The 21,933-nt window shown below is 38.4% G+C and overlaps 2 protein-coding genes and 1 long non-coding RNA gene across 4 annotated transcripts in view; 1 reads left to right on the top strand and 2 right to left on the bottom strand.

Annotated features, from left to right (window-relative positions):
* The window catches only part of gcn1 (GCN1 activator of EIF2AK4), a 42,177-nt gene extending 31,882 nt beyond the window's left edge, over nucleotides 1-10,295 (bottom strand). Inside the window, exons 1-16 of the mRNA XM_058069863.1 lie at nucleotides 10,232-10,295; nucleotides 9,448-9,550; nucleotides 9,313-9,376; nucleotides 9,102-9,233; nucleotides 7,749-7,857; nucleotides 7,529-7,627; nucleotides 6,042-6,176; nucleotides 4,731-4,908; nucleotides 3,914-3,988; nucleotides 3,682-3,810; nucleotides 3,129-3,179; nucleotides 2,945-3,043; nucleotides 1,082-1,255; nucleotides 822-974; nucleotides 658-750; nucleotides 504-573 (exon numbers count right to left, since the gene is read on the bottom strand). Coding sequence (XP_057925846.1) covers nucleotides 504-573; nucleotides 658-750; nucleotides 822-974; nucleotides 1,082-1,255; nucleotides 2,945-3,043; nucleotides 3,129-3,179; nucleotides 3,682-3,810; nucleotides 3,914-3,988; nucleotides 4,731-4,908; nucleotides 6,042-6,176; nucleotides 7,529-7,627; nucleotides 7,749-7,857; nucleotides 9,102-9,233; nucleotides 9,313-9,376; nucleotides 9,448-9,550; nucleotides 10,232-10,249 — 1,682 coding nt within the window. The 5' untranslated portion in view covers nucleotides 10,250-10,295. The remainder of the gene's footprint in view (nucleotides 1-503; nucleotides 574-657; nucleotides 751-821; nucleotides 975-1,081; nucleotides 1,256-2,944; nucleotides 3,044-3,128; nucleotides 3,180-3,681; nucleotides 3,811-3,913; nucleotides 3,989-4,730; nucleotides 4,909-6,041; nucleotides 6,177-7,528; nucleotides 7,628-7,748; nucleotides 7,858-9,101; nucleotides 9,234-9,312; nucleotides 9,377-9,447; nucleotides 9,551-10,231) is intronic.
* An 80-nt stretch (nucleotides 10,296-10,375) lies between these two features.
* Nucleotides 10,376-13,843, top strand: LOC131127722 (uncharacterized). The gene is made up of 3 exons (XR_009129555.1): nucleotides 10,376-10,614; nucleotides 12,465-12,540; nucleotides 12,613-13,843. It is a non-coding gene; the product is annotated as an uncharacterized LOC131127722 (long non-coding RNA).
* On the bottom strand, nucleotides 12,260-20,821 carry vamp5 (vesicle-associated membrane protein 5). 2 transcript variants are annotated; one of them, XM_058069888.1, is made up of 3 exons: nucleotides 20,583-20,821; nucleotides 16,021-16,164; nucleotides 12,260-12,805 (listed from the first exon to the last, which is right to left on the bottom strand). In XM_058069888.1, the coding sequence occupies exons 1-3, from the start codon at nucleotides 20,583-20,585 to the stop codon at nucleotides 12,659-12,661; spliced, it is 294 nt and encodes a 97-aa protein (XP_057925871.1). In that variant the 5' UTR covers nucleotides 20,586-20,821; the 3' UTR covers nucleotides 12,260-12,658. The 2 variants fall into 2 exon arrangements, with proteins under 2 accessions (XP_057925871.1, XP_057925872.1); XM_058069889.1 differs by having other exon boundaries at nucleotides 12,262-12,805; nucleotides 16,021-16,161; nucleotides 20,583-20,819.
* Between the last annotated feature and the right edge of the window lie 1,112 nt (nucleotides 20,822-21,933).

Here is a 21,933-nt window from a genome sequence, read left to right as displayed (position 1 = left end):
ATTTTAATGTGAAAAAAATAATTTGTCTACCCACCAACTATATGTGGTTTCTTAAGTTTTTATTATTATTATTATATTTATTTATTTATTACTGATTGATTGATTTTCTTTATTCTTGATTTGTTTATTTATTTTTCATCTTATTTTGTGCAGAAAAATAAAAATTAAGATATTTGAGAACCGTGGAATGTTTTATCAGAGCTTTTATTGTAGAAAATCGGAACCAAAGCACTGAAAAAGTTTGTATATTTTTCTGTTTTTAATAAATGCGTTGGTTTTTTTTTGGAAAACCTGATGCGACCCAGCCTTGCCCAGACCCTAGCTCCAGTGGCCCCCAGGGTAAATTGAGTTTGAGACCCCTGACGTAGATGGTCTCCCAAACGTTTGAGCATGAACTGATAAAGCGTGCTGGGATGAGAGGCGAAATGTCTTCTAAGACATGTGAATGATGTTGTATTAGGTTCTGAAGGACTTATCTCAGTATAGAAGTAAAGAAGACTCACTGAGATTTGTTCAGCCTGTGGGCATGGTCCAAGAAAAGTCTTTCGCAGAGCAGCAGCACAGTCAGCTGAGCTAAAGACAAACCGATAAAAGAAACAATGTTTTGCACTTGAAATACACTCATGGTGATTGTTAGTCATTCATTCATTTGCCCACTTTCATCGCTGGTCTGGGAAAGGAACTTCTCCGTCGTGAAAAGTGGCTTCTTTTCATCCAATATCAAGTTCCAAAAGTTGGAGAACTTTGCTTCTGTAAAAACAGTGTCAGCTGTCAGTACAGTTTTTTAACCAGACCCCTTGAATAACATAAGTCATCCTCACCGGTCATCGTTTCAAGCAGCGCCAGTCGACTCAAAAGAACCGAAGCTGCCACGCCTTCAGCAAGGAGAGCATGCTGGGAGTTTTGTGCTGCGGCTTTCTCTACTGTTTGGAGCAGCAGTGGGATAAGATCTGATGCCTGTGCTAGAGTGTCACCTGGGAAAAAAGGTTGAAATAGCCAGTAAGAAAAGACACTTAACGCTTAAGTATGACATCTCAGTCTCTCCATTCTTCAGGAGTTTGCTCTTCTTCGACGAACACACCTTTGAAGACACCCAGCATGGACTGGATGTAGGCATGGCGAACAAGAGAGGTGGAGGTTTTGAGGGTGAACGCCTTCTTTAGCCAATCCAGCAGAGCAGTAGGAATCTCCACGGTAAGGCGACTGCTCCACTGGGAAAGCACCGACACGGCATGTACCAAGGTGCCCTCGTGAACTAAATGAAAATATAAAAATTAATGTACAGCTTTATATAAATCAAATATTTTCACACTGCCTCCATATTAATACCTTAGAAAATCGATTATGTATACTGCTAAAAAAATATATATATTACAGTAAACCTCGGATATATCGGAAATTCGCTCACAACAGACAGATAAAAAAGAACCGATTTTTCTGTAATGCATTTCCAATAAAAATTCATTGCATATATCGGATTTTTTTATAACGGATTTCGCCTATTTCGGACAAAATCTCCAGTCCCGTTCCAATGCATTTCCATTAAATTTCCCTCGCATATATATCGGATGGCCGCATCGTGGCGCTCCGATTCGCCGAATCGTGACAGGCCGCTATACGACGTCATTTGCAGCGTTTGCAGCGTTGCCTGCGCATCCAGGTACATTGGAAACATAGTCAAGGAAGTGCCTTTTTATAACGGATAAAATCCGATTTACGCATATACCGGATATAAATCCGATATATGCGTAAAACGGACATTTTCAGGTATACGCATATAACGGATTTCGCTTATATCGGACAAAACCAGTGGGAACAATTGAATCCGATATATCCGAGGTTTACTGTATATTGATGCATTTATTAAGCATTTTATCATTTTCTAATGCGTCAAGATATATATTTGAAGCGTTGAAGGTTTCTCGTGAGTGTGTGTGATGTTTTATTGATGTTCTGACGTCATTATAGTCGGATTGTAATGTTTAATAAATAGCGATTATGGCAAACCTGCACTGCTGATTTCAGATTTAATTGACATAAAAGTACATATGATGCAATTGTTTATATTAATCTCAATCGGAATCAGCTTGATTTGCCAGGTATGCCTAACACAAACAAGGAATTTGACTTCTGTTAAACTAGCTTTCAATGTACATATACTACAGTAAACGTCGGATATATCGGATTCAATTGTTCCCACTGGTTTTTGTCCGATATAAGCGAAATCCGTTATATGCGTATACCGGAAAATGTCCGTTTTACGCATATATCGGATTTATATCCGGTATATGCGTAAATGGGATTTTATCCGTTATAAAAAGGAACTTCCTTGACTATGTTTCCAATGTACCTGGATGCGCAGGCAACGCTGCAAACGCTGCAAATGACGTCGTATAGCGGCCTGTCACGATTCGGTGAATCGGAGCGCCACGATGCGGCCATCCGATATATGCGAGGGAAATTTCATGGAAATGCATTGGAAGATTTTGTCCGAAATAGGCGAAAATAGGCGAAATCCGTTATAAAAAAATCCGATATATGCAATGAATTTTTATTGGAAATGTATTACAGAAAAATTGGTTCTTTTTTTATCTGTCCGTTGTGAGCGAATTTCCGATATATCCGAGTCTGTTTACTGTAATATTAAAGCGCAACATTGATATATGCAAAGGGCTGATAATATAATGAATTCAAGTAAGTAGGTGTGAGTTAATATCCAGTTCATATGCATATTAGATGCATACATTGAGTTAGTTAGACTAAAGTACGGTAATCCATTATACAAAAAGAAGCGAACGAAGAAGTTAATTTGTCCTTATAAACATGCTATTAATATAATAATTTTACAGCCGTTTGGGAGAAACTGACTTATGACATTGAGGTCAAACGTGTGAGATCATTTTATGAACCTTTTAATGGTCACAAGAACAGTGAAAAATAATACCTTCTTGCTGCAGATAAGGGATGAACATCACTGTAACAGCAGAGCTCAGTGTTTGGTTTGAGGTCCCCGACACGGAATGATGGCTGCAGCTGCCAATCCCTGCAAGCAGATGAACCATAATCATTACTTCTGCAGTTCATGAGGATGACACGCATCATTAAAATATCATCAACACAACTCTTACCTGACAAAACGCTTATCTTTTGGGTGATAACTGTGAGTTTTCCTTCAGATCCTGGAACCAAGAACACATTGCAATGTTATACGACAGCAGTGGTGATCTGTAACTAATGACCACCTATTGGGAAAATTTTTAAATTATATAATTAAGAAGTGCTTTTGAAGTTCCAGGTTCTGTTATTTATATGTCACAAACAAAAAAAATCTCTGAATCGCCCACATCTAGATCAGCGGTGTATACATCCACCACTTAAAGGGCAGCCTTTTTTATCACATCCATGCACATGTCAATGTATTTAGGCCGGCAATATAATTCCATTTATTTTGATTTCTTGTGTAATTTATGTAATCATCCCAGGCATAGTGTCCACGAGACATTTCTTTATGAATGAGAAATATAGTAAAAACTGGATAAAGTGCACAACAGCACGTTCTCGAGATACATAGACAGCGACTGGCAACTCATTAACATTAAAGCTATTCCCAGTTGGGCAAACATTTTGTTTAAATAGTATAATATGAGGGGGCCTTGATAATATGGCAAATATTGATTTCACCTCCAAGAATCTTGAAAAGGTACGTGACAATGTCCTGTACAGCACTGGCATCGCTGCACTGCTGGGCCAAGTTCTTCATGGCCTGGATGGCTTCCTCCATTAGCTGGGGATTGTTGGCCTTCAGTTGACCTGAAACGACTCAGGATGTCAAAAAAAACTAATTCAAGCTTTTTTTGTTGCTGAACAGAATGAATAAAACATCTCCTATATACAAAAAAAAAAAAGGCCTTACTTGCTATGGCCTTTCCGATATCCATGGAATACTGACTGAGATCAAGAGTCAGCGCAGACAGCAGGCAGGAAATAGCTGGCACGAGAACATTTTGGAGATGCCGTGTTAGTGCTAATAAGCGAGTGGTCATTATTATTACAGTAAACCTCGGATATATCGGAAATTCGCTCACAACAGACAGATAAAAAAGAACCGATTTTTCTGTAATGCATTTCCAATAAAAAATCATTGCATATATCGGATTTTTTTAATAACGGATTTCGCCTATTTCGGACAAAATCTCCAGTCCCGTTCCAATACATTTCCATTAAATTTCCCTCGCATATATCGGATGGCCGCATCGTTATGCTAATCTTGTTGATGTCACTGGCTATTGTCTTTCTCCTGGCTCCAGATTTAGGACAAATATAAAAGTGAGTGACGTCAATAATACTAGCACAGCAGTGAATGAGATCTTAACCTCACTATTGGAAATAACGTAGGCCTGACGGGCGTAACAGGGCCTAGCTTAATTAACAATTTGTTATGCTCAGAGTCCAATAAAGTTAAATTCTCATTACCTTACGTCTCTTTTCATTGCCCAGTCCAGGTACATTGGAAACATAGTCAAGGAAGTGCCTTTTTAGAACGGATAAAATCCGATTTACGCATATACCGGATATAAATCCGATATATGCGTAAAACGGACATTTTCAGGTATACGCATATAACGGATTTCGCTTAAATCGGACAAAACCAGTGGGAACAATTAAATCCGATATATCCGAGGTTTACTGTATTATTAATCGTTCACACGACACTCCAAACAGCATCTCACCTTGCATGGCGTTCTCTGGGCTGCGCAGCATTGTCTTCTGCAGACTGGGGAGAATCGACTCCTTGAACTCCGAGTGGGAGACATGGCGTAACAGGGAGCCGCTTTTGTCCACAATGTGCTGCTGTGTCTTTGTCTTGCTCATTAGGACCGTCTTTATGTACAAATCCAACGTGGCACTCTGGAAAACAGCGAGTCAAAACATCAGTCAAAAAGTGTCAGTCATTCCTAATTCGGTCAGAAGTGTATGCACCCATTTATAATTTATAAGAGTGTTTTTCAATCTTTTTTGAGCCACGGCACGTTTTTTTTACATTGGAAAAAATCTTGTGGCACACCACTAACCGAAAATGTTACAAAATGTCACCATGACCTCACACGTGCATCAATAAGTCTATCGGAGGAACAAGGTAGGTGTCCACACGGACCAATATTACATTGCTATGCCAGTCTTTACACCACAGACACTCCACAGTAGCCACGTTTACATGACGAGTTTTCGCTTTCCGAATGACCTTTTGGGAAACAATGGTATCCATGGAAAGGAATATTCCAATTTCTTGTCTACATGCGCCGTGAAAATCAACCAGAATAGTCAATAGGGCATGCCCAGTAAAACGTAAACGTCAACATCACGTGATACCGGCTTCCCCGAGTTTTTCTTTCACTTGTTGGAATAACTCCGTATTGACAGTTTTTCGTCTGTCCAGTCTTGAAATTTAGTTTGAATCAAAAACAAACTTTGCTTAGTCCAGTGCCGATTGCTGGCCTCCATTTTTAAAAGTGAAGAACGTCTGGATCTGCGTGTTACGTCATATCTGAGCATGTGCTGAAAGAACGCACCCGGGATCAATTTAAACAGGAAAAGATCAAATTCAATCTTGCTAATATTTTATAATTAAACTCAGGACATGTTTTATATACATATATATTTTCTTTTTGAATAAAACTGCACTTGTGAATGGCGTATAGAAGGGTTTAGATTCTGTTCCACAGATGGCGCTAATGCACACAAAAGCTGCCACAAAGAAGAACGCAGTCTGACAAATTTCCGTTTGAGCGGGTACAAGATACCTCAATCGGATTGGTTAAAGGAACATTCCACCCCTGTTCAATTCTTTCCGTTTGAGCAAATATAACAAATACAATTGGAATATTTGGGTCCATATATTCATGCCTATTGACATAATATTTGCAAATGATGATTAATAAATGTTAACTATAAAAAGTGATATTGGATAATTCCACACGGTTTCTCAAGGTACACTAGTGGTTGAAAATCACCGATCTATAAAGCCGATAATAGAAACTCACCTTATGTTTGTCAATTGTCGCCTTGTCTTTCTGAGCGGTGCAGAAGTCTAAGCACACACCCAGCATGGCCAGGGTTGTAGAACTTGGGTCCAGAGTCAACAAGGTGCTGATGTATTGATCAACTAATCCTGGATGCTGGGGAACAAAGATTTAGGACTTATTATGCAGATTATGTGTAATACATACAGGGTTTCTACAAGTCAAATTCCATAACAAATACACTTTATTGTGTTTACAGTTTATTGTGCCATTTTCTTATGAGATATACTACTTATAGATATATAACACTAACACTAATTTGCTTTGTCACCTACAATATAAAGCCTATATATCTTATAGTATAGCATTCTTAGCCTGGTGATGTCATAACATGTACATTACATGAGTACATTTACTCCCATCACAAACTTTGCATCATACTGATGATTTTTCTAATTTCTAATTCACAATTCACCATTTTCAAGCTATAACCTTTTGAAATAGTAACATCAAAACTAAAAACAACTCTGGTGCCGAAAAGGGTTAGGTTTTTAAGACCTTTCAAGATCATATTTAAGACATTTTATGTGACATTAAAAATAATTTTAGGCACTTTAAAGACCTGAAATTCATTCATTTTCTACCACTTTTTCCTCACGAGGGTCGCGGGGGGGGCTGGAGCCTATCCCAGCTGTCTTTGGGCGAGAGGCGGGGTACACCCTGGACTGGTGGCCAGCCAATCACAGGGCACATATAGACAAACAACCATTCACACTCACATTCATACCTATGGACAATTTGGAGTCGCTAATTAACCTAGCATGTTTTTGGAATGTGGGAGGAAGTACCGGAGTACCCGGAGAAAAACCACGCATGCACGGGGGGAGAACATGTAAACGCCACACAGAGATGGCCGAGGGTGGAATTGAACCCTGGTCTCCTAGCTGTGAGGTCTGCGCGCTAACCACTAGACCGCAGTGCCGCCACCTGAAATTCATATTATTGGATTTTTGGGGGGGCCACATGTTGGCCACACAATCAGGAGATTGGGAGGATCGAGGTTTGAATCTCCGCTCGGGCATCTCTGTCTGGAGTTTGGATGTTGCGTTGCCTATATGGGTTTTCCCTGCGTACTCCAGTTTCCTCCCACATTCCAAAAAAAAAAAACACGCATCTTAGGTTAATTGTCGACTTTAAATTGGTATGAATGTGAGTGTGAATGGTTGTTTGTCTATATGTGCCCTGTGATTGGCTGGCCACCAGTCCAGGGTGTACCCAACCTCTCAAAAAATCAGCTGGGATAGGCTCCAATGAGAATAAGCGGCATAGAAAACGGATGGATGGAAGTCCCTGTACACATTTGTGAGAGCTAAATTGGACAAGCAGTATAAAGCGCCTGTTCGTGAATATTATGAGATATGTGTATTATATTAAAAATCAGTGCACACTTCTATAGAGCCCAGGAAACATCATTCATGTTTTGTTTTGTCTTGGCGTGTCATACTCACTTCCTCACAAAGACGAGTGAGATTCTTCAGGCTGGACTTCTGAGCGGTGGATTTAGCTCCACCCACCACCTCCGCCACAAGCAGGCTCTGAACCTGCACCTAAAACGAGACAGCAGCCAAAACGTCACATTCGGCTCTTAATTCAACACCTACGACGTACGTTCAAATAAAGTGGTTACCAAATGAAATCTACTCGAGTTAATGCTGCAGTTGTACTGACCATTTTCTTCCAGGTGGGTCCATCTCGTTTCTCTGGGGTAGAAAAGACAGTGGGGACGAGAAGACAGGTCCAAGACAGGCCGATGAAGGCAGCGGAGCCCGTGCTTTTCCTGAAAGTATGGCGAGTAATTATAATAATAAGTAATAATTCAGTCAAACCAAAAGTACCTTTTGCTGTTGTTTTGGCAATTATTTCTGTTGATAAAGATTATCCACAAAAACCAAGTTGTCTTTTAAAAAAATAGCAAGAGGTGAAAAGTTCACACAAAAATAATGTGTTATAATGATGATAATAATAATAATAATAATGATTTTGCCACTATACTGTTGTACACAGTACACTTCATTGGCTTCAAGTCAGGTTAAAGGCTTGTTTATTTTTTTGAGACTGTTAGACGAAGTGTACACATTGTTTCTGAGTACTTTTCTGTACCCCAAATGGGTTTTCTCCCAATAATTGGCCTTATTATTGAGAGTTTGGGTCCTCTCACAAATAAAAAATGTTTTAATCACAATGTACAGGTATCCACTGTGCAGTAATCACTCGTTAATCACAGTGAAATGTTCCAAGACCCAAGCGTGTTATATGAATTTCCACAGAGTATGATTAGTTAGCATTGAAAACTTGTTTACAACCTTCTAAATACATTTTTTATATTATTTGAACCCTACTGACACTGAATAACACACTTATAGTCACCTTTATATTCATATTACTCAATATAGTAGACATAATAACAAAAATTAAACCATTTAAGAGTTATAAAAGACTTGTATGTGTGTGTAAAAGTGTTCCGCTGGTGTGGACAGGAAGTGATTTCAGAGTTGAGTTTTAGCTAGCCGCTATTAGGGATTATTGTGCCTGTTGTGAGATCATTCAAACCTACAATAAAAGCCTGCTGTACCAGCGATCAAGTCTGGTGCTTGTGTGTCTCACCGAATGTTACTGACACCTCGTGACCAGTGTAGAGTACTACATATCACAATGTCTTTGAATGCATCTTCTAAATGCCTAATATTTGCATATTGCTTCATTTAGTAATTTTTATCCCTGAACATACTTAATTTAGTCAGATATGTAACATTTGCTTAAATATGCCTATTGTTTTGACTAATAAACCCGAAAACATCATGACTTATTAATGTGTACATTTTTGAAAAACCCTGATCCACAGAAGTCAAAGAGGGATTGCTGTAGTAATACTAAAAAAAAATTATATACTTTTATGTAAAATATACTATTTAAGATAAATTTAGACTACATTTCTATGTAGGGGCGGCAATTGCTTCACAACAGCTGTCCCCGTTTGATAGCCCCATCCCCTCTGGGGACTAACGACAGTCAGAAGCCTACCCTGGTTCGCCGTTTTTATTGACAAATCCGCTGTTCTGAAGGCAGTGGAGAAGGCTCATCACCAGAATGTCGGGCTGACGCTCGGCCAATTGAGCGATGGCCGAGAGGAGCTCTCGGCGGGAAGCAGCATCCCTGAGAAACACAATAATTAGCTTCTAAAAAAAAAAAAATGATGGCAATGAATGATGACAAAACAAAGGCGAGCATTTACCGATATCTGTGAGGAGTGAGACAGAAGAGCTTGCAAAGCCCTTTTATGGCAGAATCTGGTAAGTCTAAAAGAAAATATTTGATGAATACTTTGAACACCAAAATTCAACCCAAAAAAGCAGAGCACAATACTCACCTTTACCCTTTAAACACTGTTTCAGTTCTCCAAACACCTCCTTGCGTTCTTTCAAACTGGATGTAGTCACCTTTAATGCAAATTTCTTCAGCGTCTCTGAAACCTGGAAGACAAATCCCATAAAACAGGTGACTGAATATGTAGCTGGAAAAGAAATCGGATGATAAATACACTGACAAGTTGGTCAGTAGTTTATTTGCAGGATGTTCGTATTGATATGTAGTCACAATTATTACATACATACATGGTCAAGTAGTTAAATTGTGTGAATGTGTGTTTACTCTGAAGAGGACTGCTCAGTACCAACAATATAATCCCTGTGTTCGACTTGTGGGTGTTAATAATGATAAAAATCAACAAATTTGGATGTATTTTATCCAACAATCCGCGCAACTGTATGACATGCATACAAGTTACATCCAGACATATGATATACAGTAATAAGCCTGATGGTTTAAACGAGGATGTAAAAAAAAATAATAATTATAATACATCTCGCTGCCCGTTGTATTCATGATGATATTGGAAAGAAAAAGTCGATAATCTCTCCCACTGCCGACAATTAATGAGCATTGTTACTTTACTTGTAACATTCTTCGGCTACGTAGCACCCATTAGCCATTAAGCTAGCAAATTTAAAGCAACGTGTTCAGTGGGAAGTTAACAGGTACTGAATTTAATGACGGCACTCGAACTTCATCGAATATGGCTTACTTAAAAAAACTAGCAAGTAAAACAATGTTTTTAATAGTTTATCGTATTCGAAGAAGCCAACCACACATACCTGCGTGTCTGCTGCCATGTTGCCGGTCTTAACACAGGAAGCGATTGTGACGTCACTACCGGTTAGGGTCATTTTGTTTTTTAACAACCATTTATTTGGCAACGTTAAAAATAACGTATTTTACTGAATAAAAAATCTGACAATGAGTGTGCGCGCTATGTAAGAGGAGTCCTTAAAAATACATATTTTCCATATGATATCGGGTGTGTTTTTTATTAATAAACATGTCTGTTAGGTCGACTTCATAGGTACTTCATCTTCTATTTCGTATCGGATTTATATTGGGTGTTGGACCACATCAAGTCTAATTAGTGCTTGGAAAATTAAGTACAACTTTAAGCCTTTCAAACTCATAGACCGCAGCTATGGAACAATAACAAAAGGTATATTGCTTTACTTCTATCTGCAGACAAAATGTAATTAAAATTTAATTGTGCGAAATATAAATTTTGCCCGGAAATACTACAGGTTGTGTTTGCATTGTGGTTTAGTGTGAGGTGACAAGGACTTTTTTGGTTATCAAAAACATGTAAATTGACACTTTGTTGACTTGTAAAACATATTTTGTAGTACGTTTGTCCGTAGGTCGATCACAGTTTTTTGTCTTGACTCAATGTTAAACCAACGGGAACCAAAGGCACCATTTCCGGTTTAATATTTGGGGTAGAGTATAAGAATATGAATATGCACAGATTTGATTTTACAAATTAAAAAATTGTGTAACACTTTATGACAACTTTCAAAGCAATTGCAATAGATTTCTTTTGTCAGAATACTTGGAAAAATGTATTATTTGAATTCGTTCAGGATTCAGAGGTCGTTTCAATTCGCGCACTTCCGTACTTGGGCAGGGCACAGAGCTTAAGGGCGTTCCAACTTGTCTCAGTCAGTACCCGGATGTTCCAACTTTCCTCAGCCAGTACCCGGATGTTCCAACTTTCCTCAGCCAGTACCCGGATGTTCCAACTTTCCTCAGCCAGTACCCGGATGTTGTACTCAATAAGCCACACATTGTTTTTTTTTCGTGTAATACGGGAAACTACAACGCAATATATAAACAAAAACCGACACTTTGAATCACAAATATTCACAAATACCACAATGAGAAATATATATATGAAAAATAGCCTCCATTAAAAACATGACCAGATATGGGAAACACGTATACAGTCCACATTCTCCATATCATGGAGAATGGCTTTTCCCACTTTTCTTACTTATAAATGTGGTTAAAATGTTGTAAATATCATGTTAACCGATGCCAAAGTTTCAGATGATGTTTGCATATTTGGAAGTGAGCCCTGATAGAAGTTTAGGATGACTCAAAACGCTCGGTTTCAAAAGGCGTGGTAAAACTGTTCCTTTGTGACATCACAGAGTGTGGACTTCCTTATATGGTTCATAGTTAGGATATGAAATATGTGAAATGTTGTGTTCCAGTAATGTGGTCCTCCGCTTATCCGGGTCGCTGGGGGCAGCAGTGTCAGTAGAGAAGTCGAGAAAACTTCTATTATCTTCTTAATGAGCAACCTGTATTAGCATTGAAAAATAGCATTAGCATCCCTGAAGTACACACTAGTATTATTCGTTCCTATAATGTGTTTGGATGCTGACGGACACTTTATTAAACAACAAATGTTTTGTGATTGGCGGCACGGCGGTCGAGTGGTTAACGCGCAGACCTTACAGCTAGGGTTCGATTCCACCTTCGGCCATGTCTGCGTGGAGTTTGCATGTTCTCCCCGTGCATGCGTGGGTTTTCTGCGGGTACTCCGGTTTCCAAAAAAACATGCTAGGTTAATTAGCGACTCCAAATTGTCCATAGGTATGAATGTGAGTGTGAATGGTTGTTTGTCTATATGTGCCCTGTGATTGGCTGGCGACCAGTCCAGGGTGTACCCCGCCTCTCGCCCAGCTGGGATAGGCTCCAGCACCCCCGCGACCCTCGTGAGGAAAAGGCGCTAGAAAATGAATGAATGGTTTGTGATTCATCCGAATAAGCGTTCATGAAAATAGGACAAAATGCACACATCTACTGGTTTGATTACAATTTTTATGCAGTGAATCAGACTAGTCATCTTGATAGGTTACAGAAGTTCTAATAAAATGTGTTTTCTTTTGATAAAACAAGCCAAATGAACCCTATAAAAATCTATCCCACAACACCAGGGAGCTTTGATTTCTGACATCTCAGTGTTTGAGTTCATCAATTTGTTATTGTTTGTCTTCTCAGTGTGAACTGGAAGCAACAAAGTTGTGGAAAATGACCAGAAGCAGCTATCGATGGTACCATATTAACTTACCAAAGAGTGAGACCTCCTGTCCCATAAATAACCTTAAACAAAGAGTTAGCACAGACGTCAACTTTTTTTTTTTCCCAGGTTGTACAGTTCCAGTATTCCACCTTCCGTCCGTGCACGAGTTGTGCTATGTTGGAACACTGAAGATGATGACTATGATAACTATGACGAGGACCACCACCACTCCAGCTGCAATGAAGGCAACTTTCATCTTCTTGTTCTTCCACCGTTGTGTTTCTTTAACTTGGTTGGATTTCTTTTCAAAGGCTTTACTCTGGGAAGCACAGACAGGAAAGGGAATGTTAAAGTCATGCAAGATTGGGATTACGCAATCGACTGGTGTTGGGAATGTTGTGTCAACACAATCTGGGCTTTAGGCAAAAAAAAAAAAAAAAGTGTTGCGACTATTACTCATCAGTGACAGACCGTTGAAGGGAAATCCAATGCCATCTTCATGAAACGTATACAGTAGGTCCTCACTCTATGTCTATATTTAGCCTTTTTGATAGTCTGTGTAGGACAACATGAGGTGTCGGTGTAAGGCAATATTGAGCATATCAATTACAAATCAGTGAATTTGACTATTGAAGAGACTATGGAGGACTCTAAGTGGGTTTCGAACAGAGGATAAGGGAATCTTTCATTCATTTTCTACCGCTTATCCTCACAAGAGTCGCGGGGGGTGCTGGAGCCTATCCCAGCTGTCTTCGGGCGAGAGGCGGGGTACACCCTGGAGTGGTCGCCAGCCAATCACAGGGCACATATAGACAAACAACCATTCACACTCACATTCATACCTATGGACAATTTGGAGTGGCTAATTAACCTAGCATGTTTTTGGAATGTGGGAGGAAACCGGAGTACCCGGAGAAAACCCACGCATGCACGGGGAGAACATGCAAACTCCACACAGAGATGGCCGAGTGTGGAATTGAACCCTGGTCTCCTAGCTGTGAGGTCTGTGCGCTAACCACTCGACCGCCGTGCCGCCCGATAAAGGAATCTTAAAGAACTAAATCATAGAATAAGAACCAGATTGTTTATTCCTGACAACAATACCTAATACAGACATCCGGGCTTATCTGCAGTCCCTGTATACCTACAAGTAAGCGGGTCTTATTACAGCGCAGCTGCAAAAAGCACCCTTCTTTTCCCTGCCCGGCCTTTTATACAATCTTGAGTGTACAGAGGCTATGTAGAGGCTGGAGTCCTGGACCAATCCGTTTTCGCCACTGACCGACTGTATGCCTACAAGTAAGCGGGTCTTATTACAGCGCAGCTGCAAAAAGCACCCTTCATTTTCCCTGCCCGGCCTTTTATACAATCTTGAGTGTATAGAGGTTATGCAGAGGCTGGAGTCCTGGACCAATCAGTTTTCGCCACTGACCGACTGTATGCCTACAAGTAAGCGGGTTTTATTACAGCGCAGCTGCAAAAAGCACCTTTCCTTTCTCTGCCTGGCCTTTTATACAATCTTGAGTGTATAGAGGCTATGTAGAGGCTGGAGTCCTGGACCAATCAGTTTTCGTCACTGACCGACTGTATGCCTACAAGTAAGCGGGTTTTATTACAGCGGAGCTGCAAAAAGAAGCCTTCCTTTCCCTGCCCGGCCTTTTATACAATCTTGAGTGTATCGAGGCTATGTAGAGGCTGAAGTCCTGGACCAATCGGTTTTCGCCACTGATTGACTGTATGCCTACAAGTAAGCGGGTCTTATTACAGCGCAGCTGCAAAAAGCACCCTTCCTTTCCTTGCCCGGCCTTTTATACAATCTTGAGTGTATAGAGGCTATGTAGAGGCTGGAGTCCTGAACCAATCAGTTTTCGTCACTGACCGACTGTATGCCTACAAGTAATCGGGTTTTATTACAGCGCAGCTGCAAAAAGCACGCTTCATTTTCCCTGCCAAGCCTTTTATACAATCTTGAGTGTATAGAGGCTATGTAGAGGCTGGAGTCCTGGACCAATCGGTTTTCGCCACTGACCGACTGTATGCCTACAAGTAAGCGGGTTTTATTACAACGGAGCTGCAAAAAGCACCCTTCATTTTCCCTGCCCGGCCTTTTATACAATCTTGAGTGTATAGAGGCTATGCAGAGGCTGGAGTCCTGGACCAATCGGTTTTCGCCACTGATTGACTGTATGCCTACAAGTAAGCGGGTTTTATTACAACGGAGCTGCAAAAAGCACCCTTCCTTTTGCCTGCCCGGCCTTTTATACAATCTTGAGTGTATAGAGGCTATGTAGAGGCTGGAGTCCTGGACCAATCAGTTTTCGCCACTGACCGACTGTATGCCTACAAGTAAGCGGGTTTTATTACAGCGCAGCTGCAAAAAGCAACTTTCCTTTTCCCTGCCCGGCCTTCTTTTACAATCTTGAGTGTATAGAGGCTATGTAGAGGCAGGAGTCCTGGACCAATCAGTTTTCGCCACTGACCGACTGTATGCCTACAACTAAGCGGGTCTTATTACAGCGCAGCTGCAAAAAGCACCCTTCATTTTCCCTGCCCGGCCTTTTATACATTCTTGAGTGTATAGAGGCTATGTAGAGGCAGGAGTCCTGGACCAATCGGTTTTCGCCACTGACCGACTGTATGCCTACAAGTAAGCGGGTCTTATTACAGCGCAGCTGCAAAAAGCAACTTTCCTTTCTCTGCCCGGCCTTTTATACATTCTTGAGTGTATAGAGGCTATGTAGAGGCTGGAGTTCTGGACCAATCAGTTTTCGCCACTGACCGACTGTATGCCTACTAGTAAGCGGGTCTTATTACAGCGCAGCTGCAAAAAGCACCCTTCCTTTCTCTGCCCGGCCTTTTATACAATCTTGAGTGTATAGAGGTTATGCAGAGGCTGGAGTCCTGGACCAATCGGTTTTCGCCACTGATTGACTGTATGCCTACAAGTAAGCGGGTTTTATTACAGCGGTGCTGCAAAAAGAAGCCTTCCTTTCCCTGCCCGGCCTTTTATACAATCTTGAGTGTATAGAGGCTATGTAGAGGCTGGAGTCCTGGACCAATCGGTTTTCACCACTGATTGACTGTATGCCTACAAGTAAGCGGGTTTTATTACAGCGCAGCTGCAAAAAGCACCCTTCCTTTCCCTGCCAAAATTGAGCAAATACCTTCACAAATTGTGACATAACTGCTTGTTAGGGAGACGTGGGAACTGTGTAACCCCGTTGTCGACCCCCCCGGACAAACACCGGCCTCGCAGCACGTCCTGCACGGTCATACTTTGGGAGACCTAAGACTTCATCTTAGGAAACACAAGGAAATACCGCTCTAAAAATAGCACCATAAAGCACAATCAGGATGGAAATTGTACATTTGTTTTCCTGTCCAGCTCCACCTATGGTGTATTTATAAACAATCGATCGGACGTTTCCCTGTTTGATTCCCTGGATGGATGTGGAAAGAGCCTCTGATGTCACCAGCTAATAGATTTCCATAAAGTGAAAATACTAAAAAAAAAAAAGTGCAGTAATTACCAACCTTTTGTAGCAGCTCATCAGCTCGACTCTCCAGGTCGCCTAATTTGCCAGATCGCTCCTCCGCTTTGTTTAGATTGTCTAACATGATGTCCTTCACTTCCTCCGCCTCCTCCTGGAACTGCTGCAGACGGCTCTTCCCATTCTGCTGTCCATGAATAAAGACGCACGGGTTAGTCTGCTCAAGAAATAATCTCAAAAAATAATTAATTAATTAGTTCATAACATATTTTCTGCAACTACCTAATAGCGTATTAAATAGCGTTACTTTAGTTTTATTGAGTTTCAGTAATAGAAGTAATAGAAAGGACATTTTACTTCATTGCATTGCTAAATATCATGGGAACTGTCATTTTTACTCATAAAAGAGAAAAAAAGTAGCGTTTTATACACTGGGAATTACAATAGATTATATGATTTGTTGCTTTGGTGGTCAGAAAATAATAAAACATTTTAAAAAAAGCTGTAATTTCATGAAAATAATGTCAAAATATTAAGTCACATGTAGGATTTTTGAGACGTCAGACGCTTTTTTTCATCAGTGTTCAACATCTGCCGCCGTTCTAGCCGTAATTCTACACTTGATCAAATGTACTTAAGATTTGTCAGATCAAAACGCGCTCGCTGCGTAAGACCTCAAAATGTGTCCACTTTAATTATTCACTCAAATTAGTGTCCACTTCATTATGTCATAAAGCTAAATATCATGGGAACTGTCATTTTTTACTCATAAAAGAGAAAAAATAGCATTTTTTACAGTGGGAATTACTATAGATTATATGATTTGTTGCTTTGGTGGTCAGAAAATAATAAAACATTTTAAAAAGCTGTCATTTCATGAAAATAATGTCAAAATATTAAGTCACATGTAAGATTTTTGAGACGTCAGACGCTTTTTTTCATCAGTGTTCAACATCTGCCGCAGTTCGAGCCGTAATTCTACACTTGATCAAATGTACTTAAGATTTGTCAGATCAAAGACCTCAAAATGTGATATTAGTGTCCACTTCATTATGTCATAAAGCTAAATATCATGGGAACTGTCATTTTTACTCATAAAAGAGAAAAAAGTAGCGTTTTATACACTGGGAATTACTATAGATTATATGATTTGTTGCTTTGGTGGTATGTTTGAGGTCATGCTGGAATAAAATTAATTAATTAATTTTGTTTATTATTTATTTTTATTACTTAATTTATTACTTAATTTTAATGAATTAATTTAATCAGAAATGAAAAGCGATTGATGATTTATTTTCATTTAATTAATTACTTTTATTAATTAATCAAGAGATTGATGATTTATTTTCATTTTAATTTAATTAATTTCAATTTTATTAATTAATTGTGATTTTTTTTAAACTGAAACATTTAACCTATTTAGTATTAAAATTAATTTAATAAGAAATGAAAAGCGATGGATGATTCATTTTCATTTTAATTAATTAATTTTAGTAATTGAATTCAAATGAAAAAAATAATTTTATTAATTTAATTCAAATGAAATAAATCATCCATCGCTTTTCATTTCTTATTAAATGAATTTTAATAACGTAATTACGTAATAAAATAATAATAATAAACAAAATTAATTAATTTCAATGCGATGAACACATTTCCATAACATATTTTCTGCAACTACTTAATAGCGTATTAAATAGCGTTATTTTAGTTTTATTGAGTTTCAGTAATAGAAAGTACATTTTACTCCCTGAATGTTTCATCTCCCAAACAAGAATTCACGAAGTACGCTTAAACCCTTTGACATTTGACATTGTGAGACAACAAGGAAACCAACATCTTTGAAGCTTGACACTTGACAGGAAACGGAAGCAGAAACGCGCTTCGGAAAATTCACCGTCTTTGCCGGCCACAAACAAAACATCAGCTTCAACACGATTCCATTTTCTCGATACTTTTAGTACCGTAAACGTTAACGCAAGAGCAGCAGTCCTGGAAAATTCCAGGCATACCTAAATGCATCACTATATTTAACAATCCTATAGCGATGACCTGTCATGTAGCACAGTGATGATCAATAGGTGCCAAATAATAAATTATGCCTGTGTTGTTACTTTCGGAGGGGATGGGGGTGGGTTTGAGCCTGCTTATTAATAAATTAATTAATAAAATTAATTAATTAATTTTGTTTATTAATTTTTATTACTTAATTTATTACTTAATTTTAATGAATTAATTTAATCAGAAATGAAAATCGATTGATGATTTATTTTCATTTAATTAATTACTTTTATTAATTAATCAAGAGATTGATGATTTATTTTAATTTTAATTTAATTAATTTCAATTTTATTAATTGTGATTTTTTTTAAACTGAAACATTTAACCTATTTATTATTAAAATTAATTTAATAAGAAATGAAAAGCGATGGAGGATTTATTTTCATTTTAATTTAATTAATTAATTTTATTAATTTAATTCAAATGAAAAAATAATTTTATTAATTTAATTAAAATGAAATAAATCATCCATTGCTTTTCATTTCTTATTAAATGAATTTTAATAACGTAATTACGTAATAAAATAATAATAATAAACAAAATTAATTAATTTCAATGCGATGAACAAATTTCCATAACATATTTTCTGCAACTACTTAATCGCGTATTAAATAGCGTTATTTTAGTTTTATTGAGTTTCAGTAATAGAAAGGACATTTTATTCCCTGAAACAAGAGTTCACGGAGTACGCTTAAACCCTTTGACATTTGACATTGTGACACAACAAGGAAACCAACATCTTTGAAGCTTGACACTTGACAGGAAACGGAAGCAGAAACGCGCTTCGTAAAATTCACCGTCATTGCCAGCCACAAACATAACCTGCAGCTTCAACACGATTCCATTTTCTCGATACTTTTAGTACCGTCTAATGGCACAGGATGCCCATTCCATCTTCCCCCTCTTGCTTCCTTCCTTTCCTCACTCCCTACTGCCAACATAACCTGATGTAATGCCGTGTGTGTGTCGCCAGGGAAACCACACCCACATCATGTTACTTCACGCAACAACATGCTAAGGAATGTTACCAGCAAGCGTTATTGTCAGCAAGCGTTGTGCTGACAATAAACACATAATGTTATAATAGCAGTAATAATATAGACAAAGGGGGTCAACAACCTTAAGGACGAGGGCTACTTTGTGAGCACGGGTAGTATGAAGAACTACATGACCTGTTTGTAGTAACCAAAATGACAAAACTACACAAATCACTTTTTAGTAATCAGAACAAAAGGAATTTTCTAATTTTCATTCATTTTCTACAGCTTTTTCCTCATGAGGGTCGCGGGGGGGTGCTGGAGCCTATCCCAGCTGTCTTCGGGCGAGAGGCGGATTACACCCTGGACTGGTCGCCAGCCAATCACAGGGCACATATAGACAAACAACCATTCACACTCACATTCATACCTATGGACAATTTGGAGTCGCTAATTAACCTAGCATGTTTTTTTTGGAATGTGGGAGGAAACCGGAGTACCCAGAGAAAACCCACACAGAGATGGCCGAGGGTGGAATTGAACCCTGGTCTCCAAGCTGTGAAGTCTCCGGGTACTCCGGTTTCCTCCCACATTCCAAAAAAACATGCTAGGTTAATTAGCGACTCCAAATTGTCCATAGGTATGAATGTGAGTGTGAATGGTTGTTTGTCTATATGTGCCCTGTGATCACATTCATACCTATGGACAATTTGGAGTCGCTAATTAACCTAGCATGTTTTTTGGAATGTGGGAGGAAACCGGAGTACCCGGAGAAAACCCACGCATGCACGGGGAGAACATGCAAACTCCACACAGAGATGCCCGAGGGTGGTTAGCGCCCGAGGGAGTTTGCATGTGTGGGTTTTCTCCGGGTACTCCGGTTTCCTCCCACATTCCAAAAAAACATGCTAGGTTAATTAGCCACTCCAAATTGTCCATAGGTATGAATGTGAGTGTGAATGGTTGTTTGTCTATATGTGCCCTGTGATTGGCTGGCAGCCAGTCCAGGGTGTACCCCGCCTCCCGCTCGAAGACAGCTGGGATAGGCTCTAGCACCCCCGCAACCCTCATTGAAACCCTCATTAAAACATGCTAACCGGGACGTACGCTAACTTTACATATATTCATATATACATATATGTAAAAAAAAATATTGGTAGCAGGAGGGTTTTTAGGGGGAGTGGCAAGCTAGCAATGCTAGCCATTTTGAAAAATCACATGTGTCGTAGCTAATAATGTGAATTAGAACCCCCCGACCTCACCAACACCCCACCACATATAGATTGCAGTCCTTTGTGAAACATGAATGGCGTTTATATATTTACTTCAGCGTTTCACCTTGACAAAAAATGCAGTGAAACATTAACTTTGGACACCAATGCTTAACATTAGAACACCTCTTTAAAAGGACGTTGACACCAAGCGGTGAAAATTGTGGTATTGTTGATGAAAATGTCGATATTAAAAAGACGTTAGGACTTCCTGTCTTTCAAACCGGCGTTATCGTGTTTCCAGCGTCCACATTGTTTAAATAAAGTTATGAAGCAATAAAAGACTTGACACTCACCATTGCTGTTGCGTTCTTGTTGTGTTTCTGTCGCAGCTGTCAGCCGCCCCACAACATTTACGGCTTGAAAACAAGTCCGGGAACAGGAAATAGCGACGTTGTGGCCTTTCCCTTACGTCTTTTCACTCGTTTGTTTCTTACACTTCGTGTCTTGTAGTCTCTTGTTATACACACCGCTTTCTTGCTCTTCAGCTTGATGCGTTCAGGTACCCCCGGAAATAAGTGACATTCGAATGGAATGGGAGGGAAATGTGGGCGGATCGAGTCAAGTAATGGTAGTGTCGATACTTAGAATCGAATCGATAATCAGAATCTGGGGCACAAAAACTATACAACCTGTAGTACTGGTTTTGTTACATAAATAATTGTACCTGTGCTTAAGGTAATTACTTGCCTCGCGTTATCAAACTAAACGTTAACGCAAGAGAAGCAGTCCTGGAAAATTCCAGGCATACCTAAATGCATCACTATGTTTAACATTCCTATAGCGATGACCTGTCATGTAGCACAGTGATGATCGATAGGTGCCAAATAATAAATTATGCCTGTGTTGTTACTTTCGGAGGGGATGGGGGTGGGTTTGAGCCTGCTTATTAATAAATTAATAAAATTAATTAATTAATTTGGTTTATTATTTCTTTTTATTACTTAATTTTAATTAATTAATTTAATAAGAAATGAAAAGCGATTGATGATTTATTTTCATTTAATTAATTACTTTTATTAATTAATCAAGCGATTGATGATTTATTTTCATTTTAATTTAATTAATTTAATTAATTTCATTGTGATTTTTTTAACTGAAACATTTAACCTATTTATTATTAAAATTCATTTAATAAGAAATGAAAAGCGATTGATGATTTATTTTCATTTTAATAAAATTAATTTAATTAATTAAATTAAAATAAAAAAAATCATCAATCGCTTATTAAAATTTCATTTTAATTTAATTAATTAATGTAATTAATTTAATTAAAATGAAAATAAATCATCAATCGCTTTTTATTTCTTATTAAATGAATTTTAATAATTAATAGGTTAAATGTTTCTGTTTAAAAAAATCACAATTAAATTAATAAAATTAATTAATTAAATTAAAATGAAAATAAATCATCAATCGCTATTCATTTCTCATAAAATTAATTAATTGAAATTAAGTAATAAATTAAATAATAAAAATAAATAATCAACAAAATTAATGAATTAATAAATTTTATTAATTAATTAATAAGCAGGCTCAAACCCACCCCTCAACCCCTGATTGATGATTTAAGCGATTGATTATTTATTTTCATTTTAATTTAATTAATTAATTAAATTAATTAATTTTATTAAAATGAAAAAAAAT

The sequence above is a fragment of the Doryrhamphus excisus genome, chromosome 4 (assembly GCF_030265055.1).
Source record: "Doryrhamphus excisus isolate RoL2022-K1 chromosome 4, RoL_Dexc_1.0, whole genome shotgun sequence".
In the NCBI taxonomy this organism is placed as follows: Eukaryota; Metazoa; Chordata; class Actinopteri; order Syngnathiformes; family Syngnathidae; genus Doryrhamphus; species Doryrhamphus excisus.
Note: the sequence above shows the minus strand (reverse complement) of the source record. Positions and strands in the feature narration are given on the sequence as shown.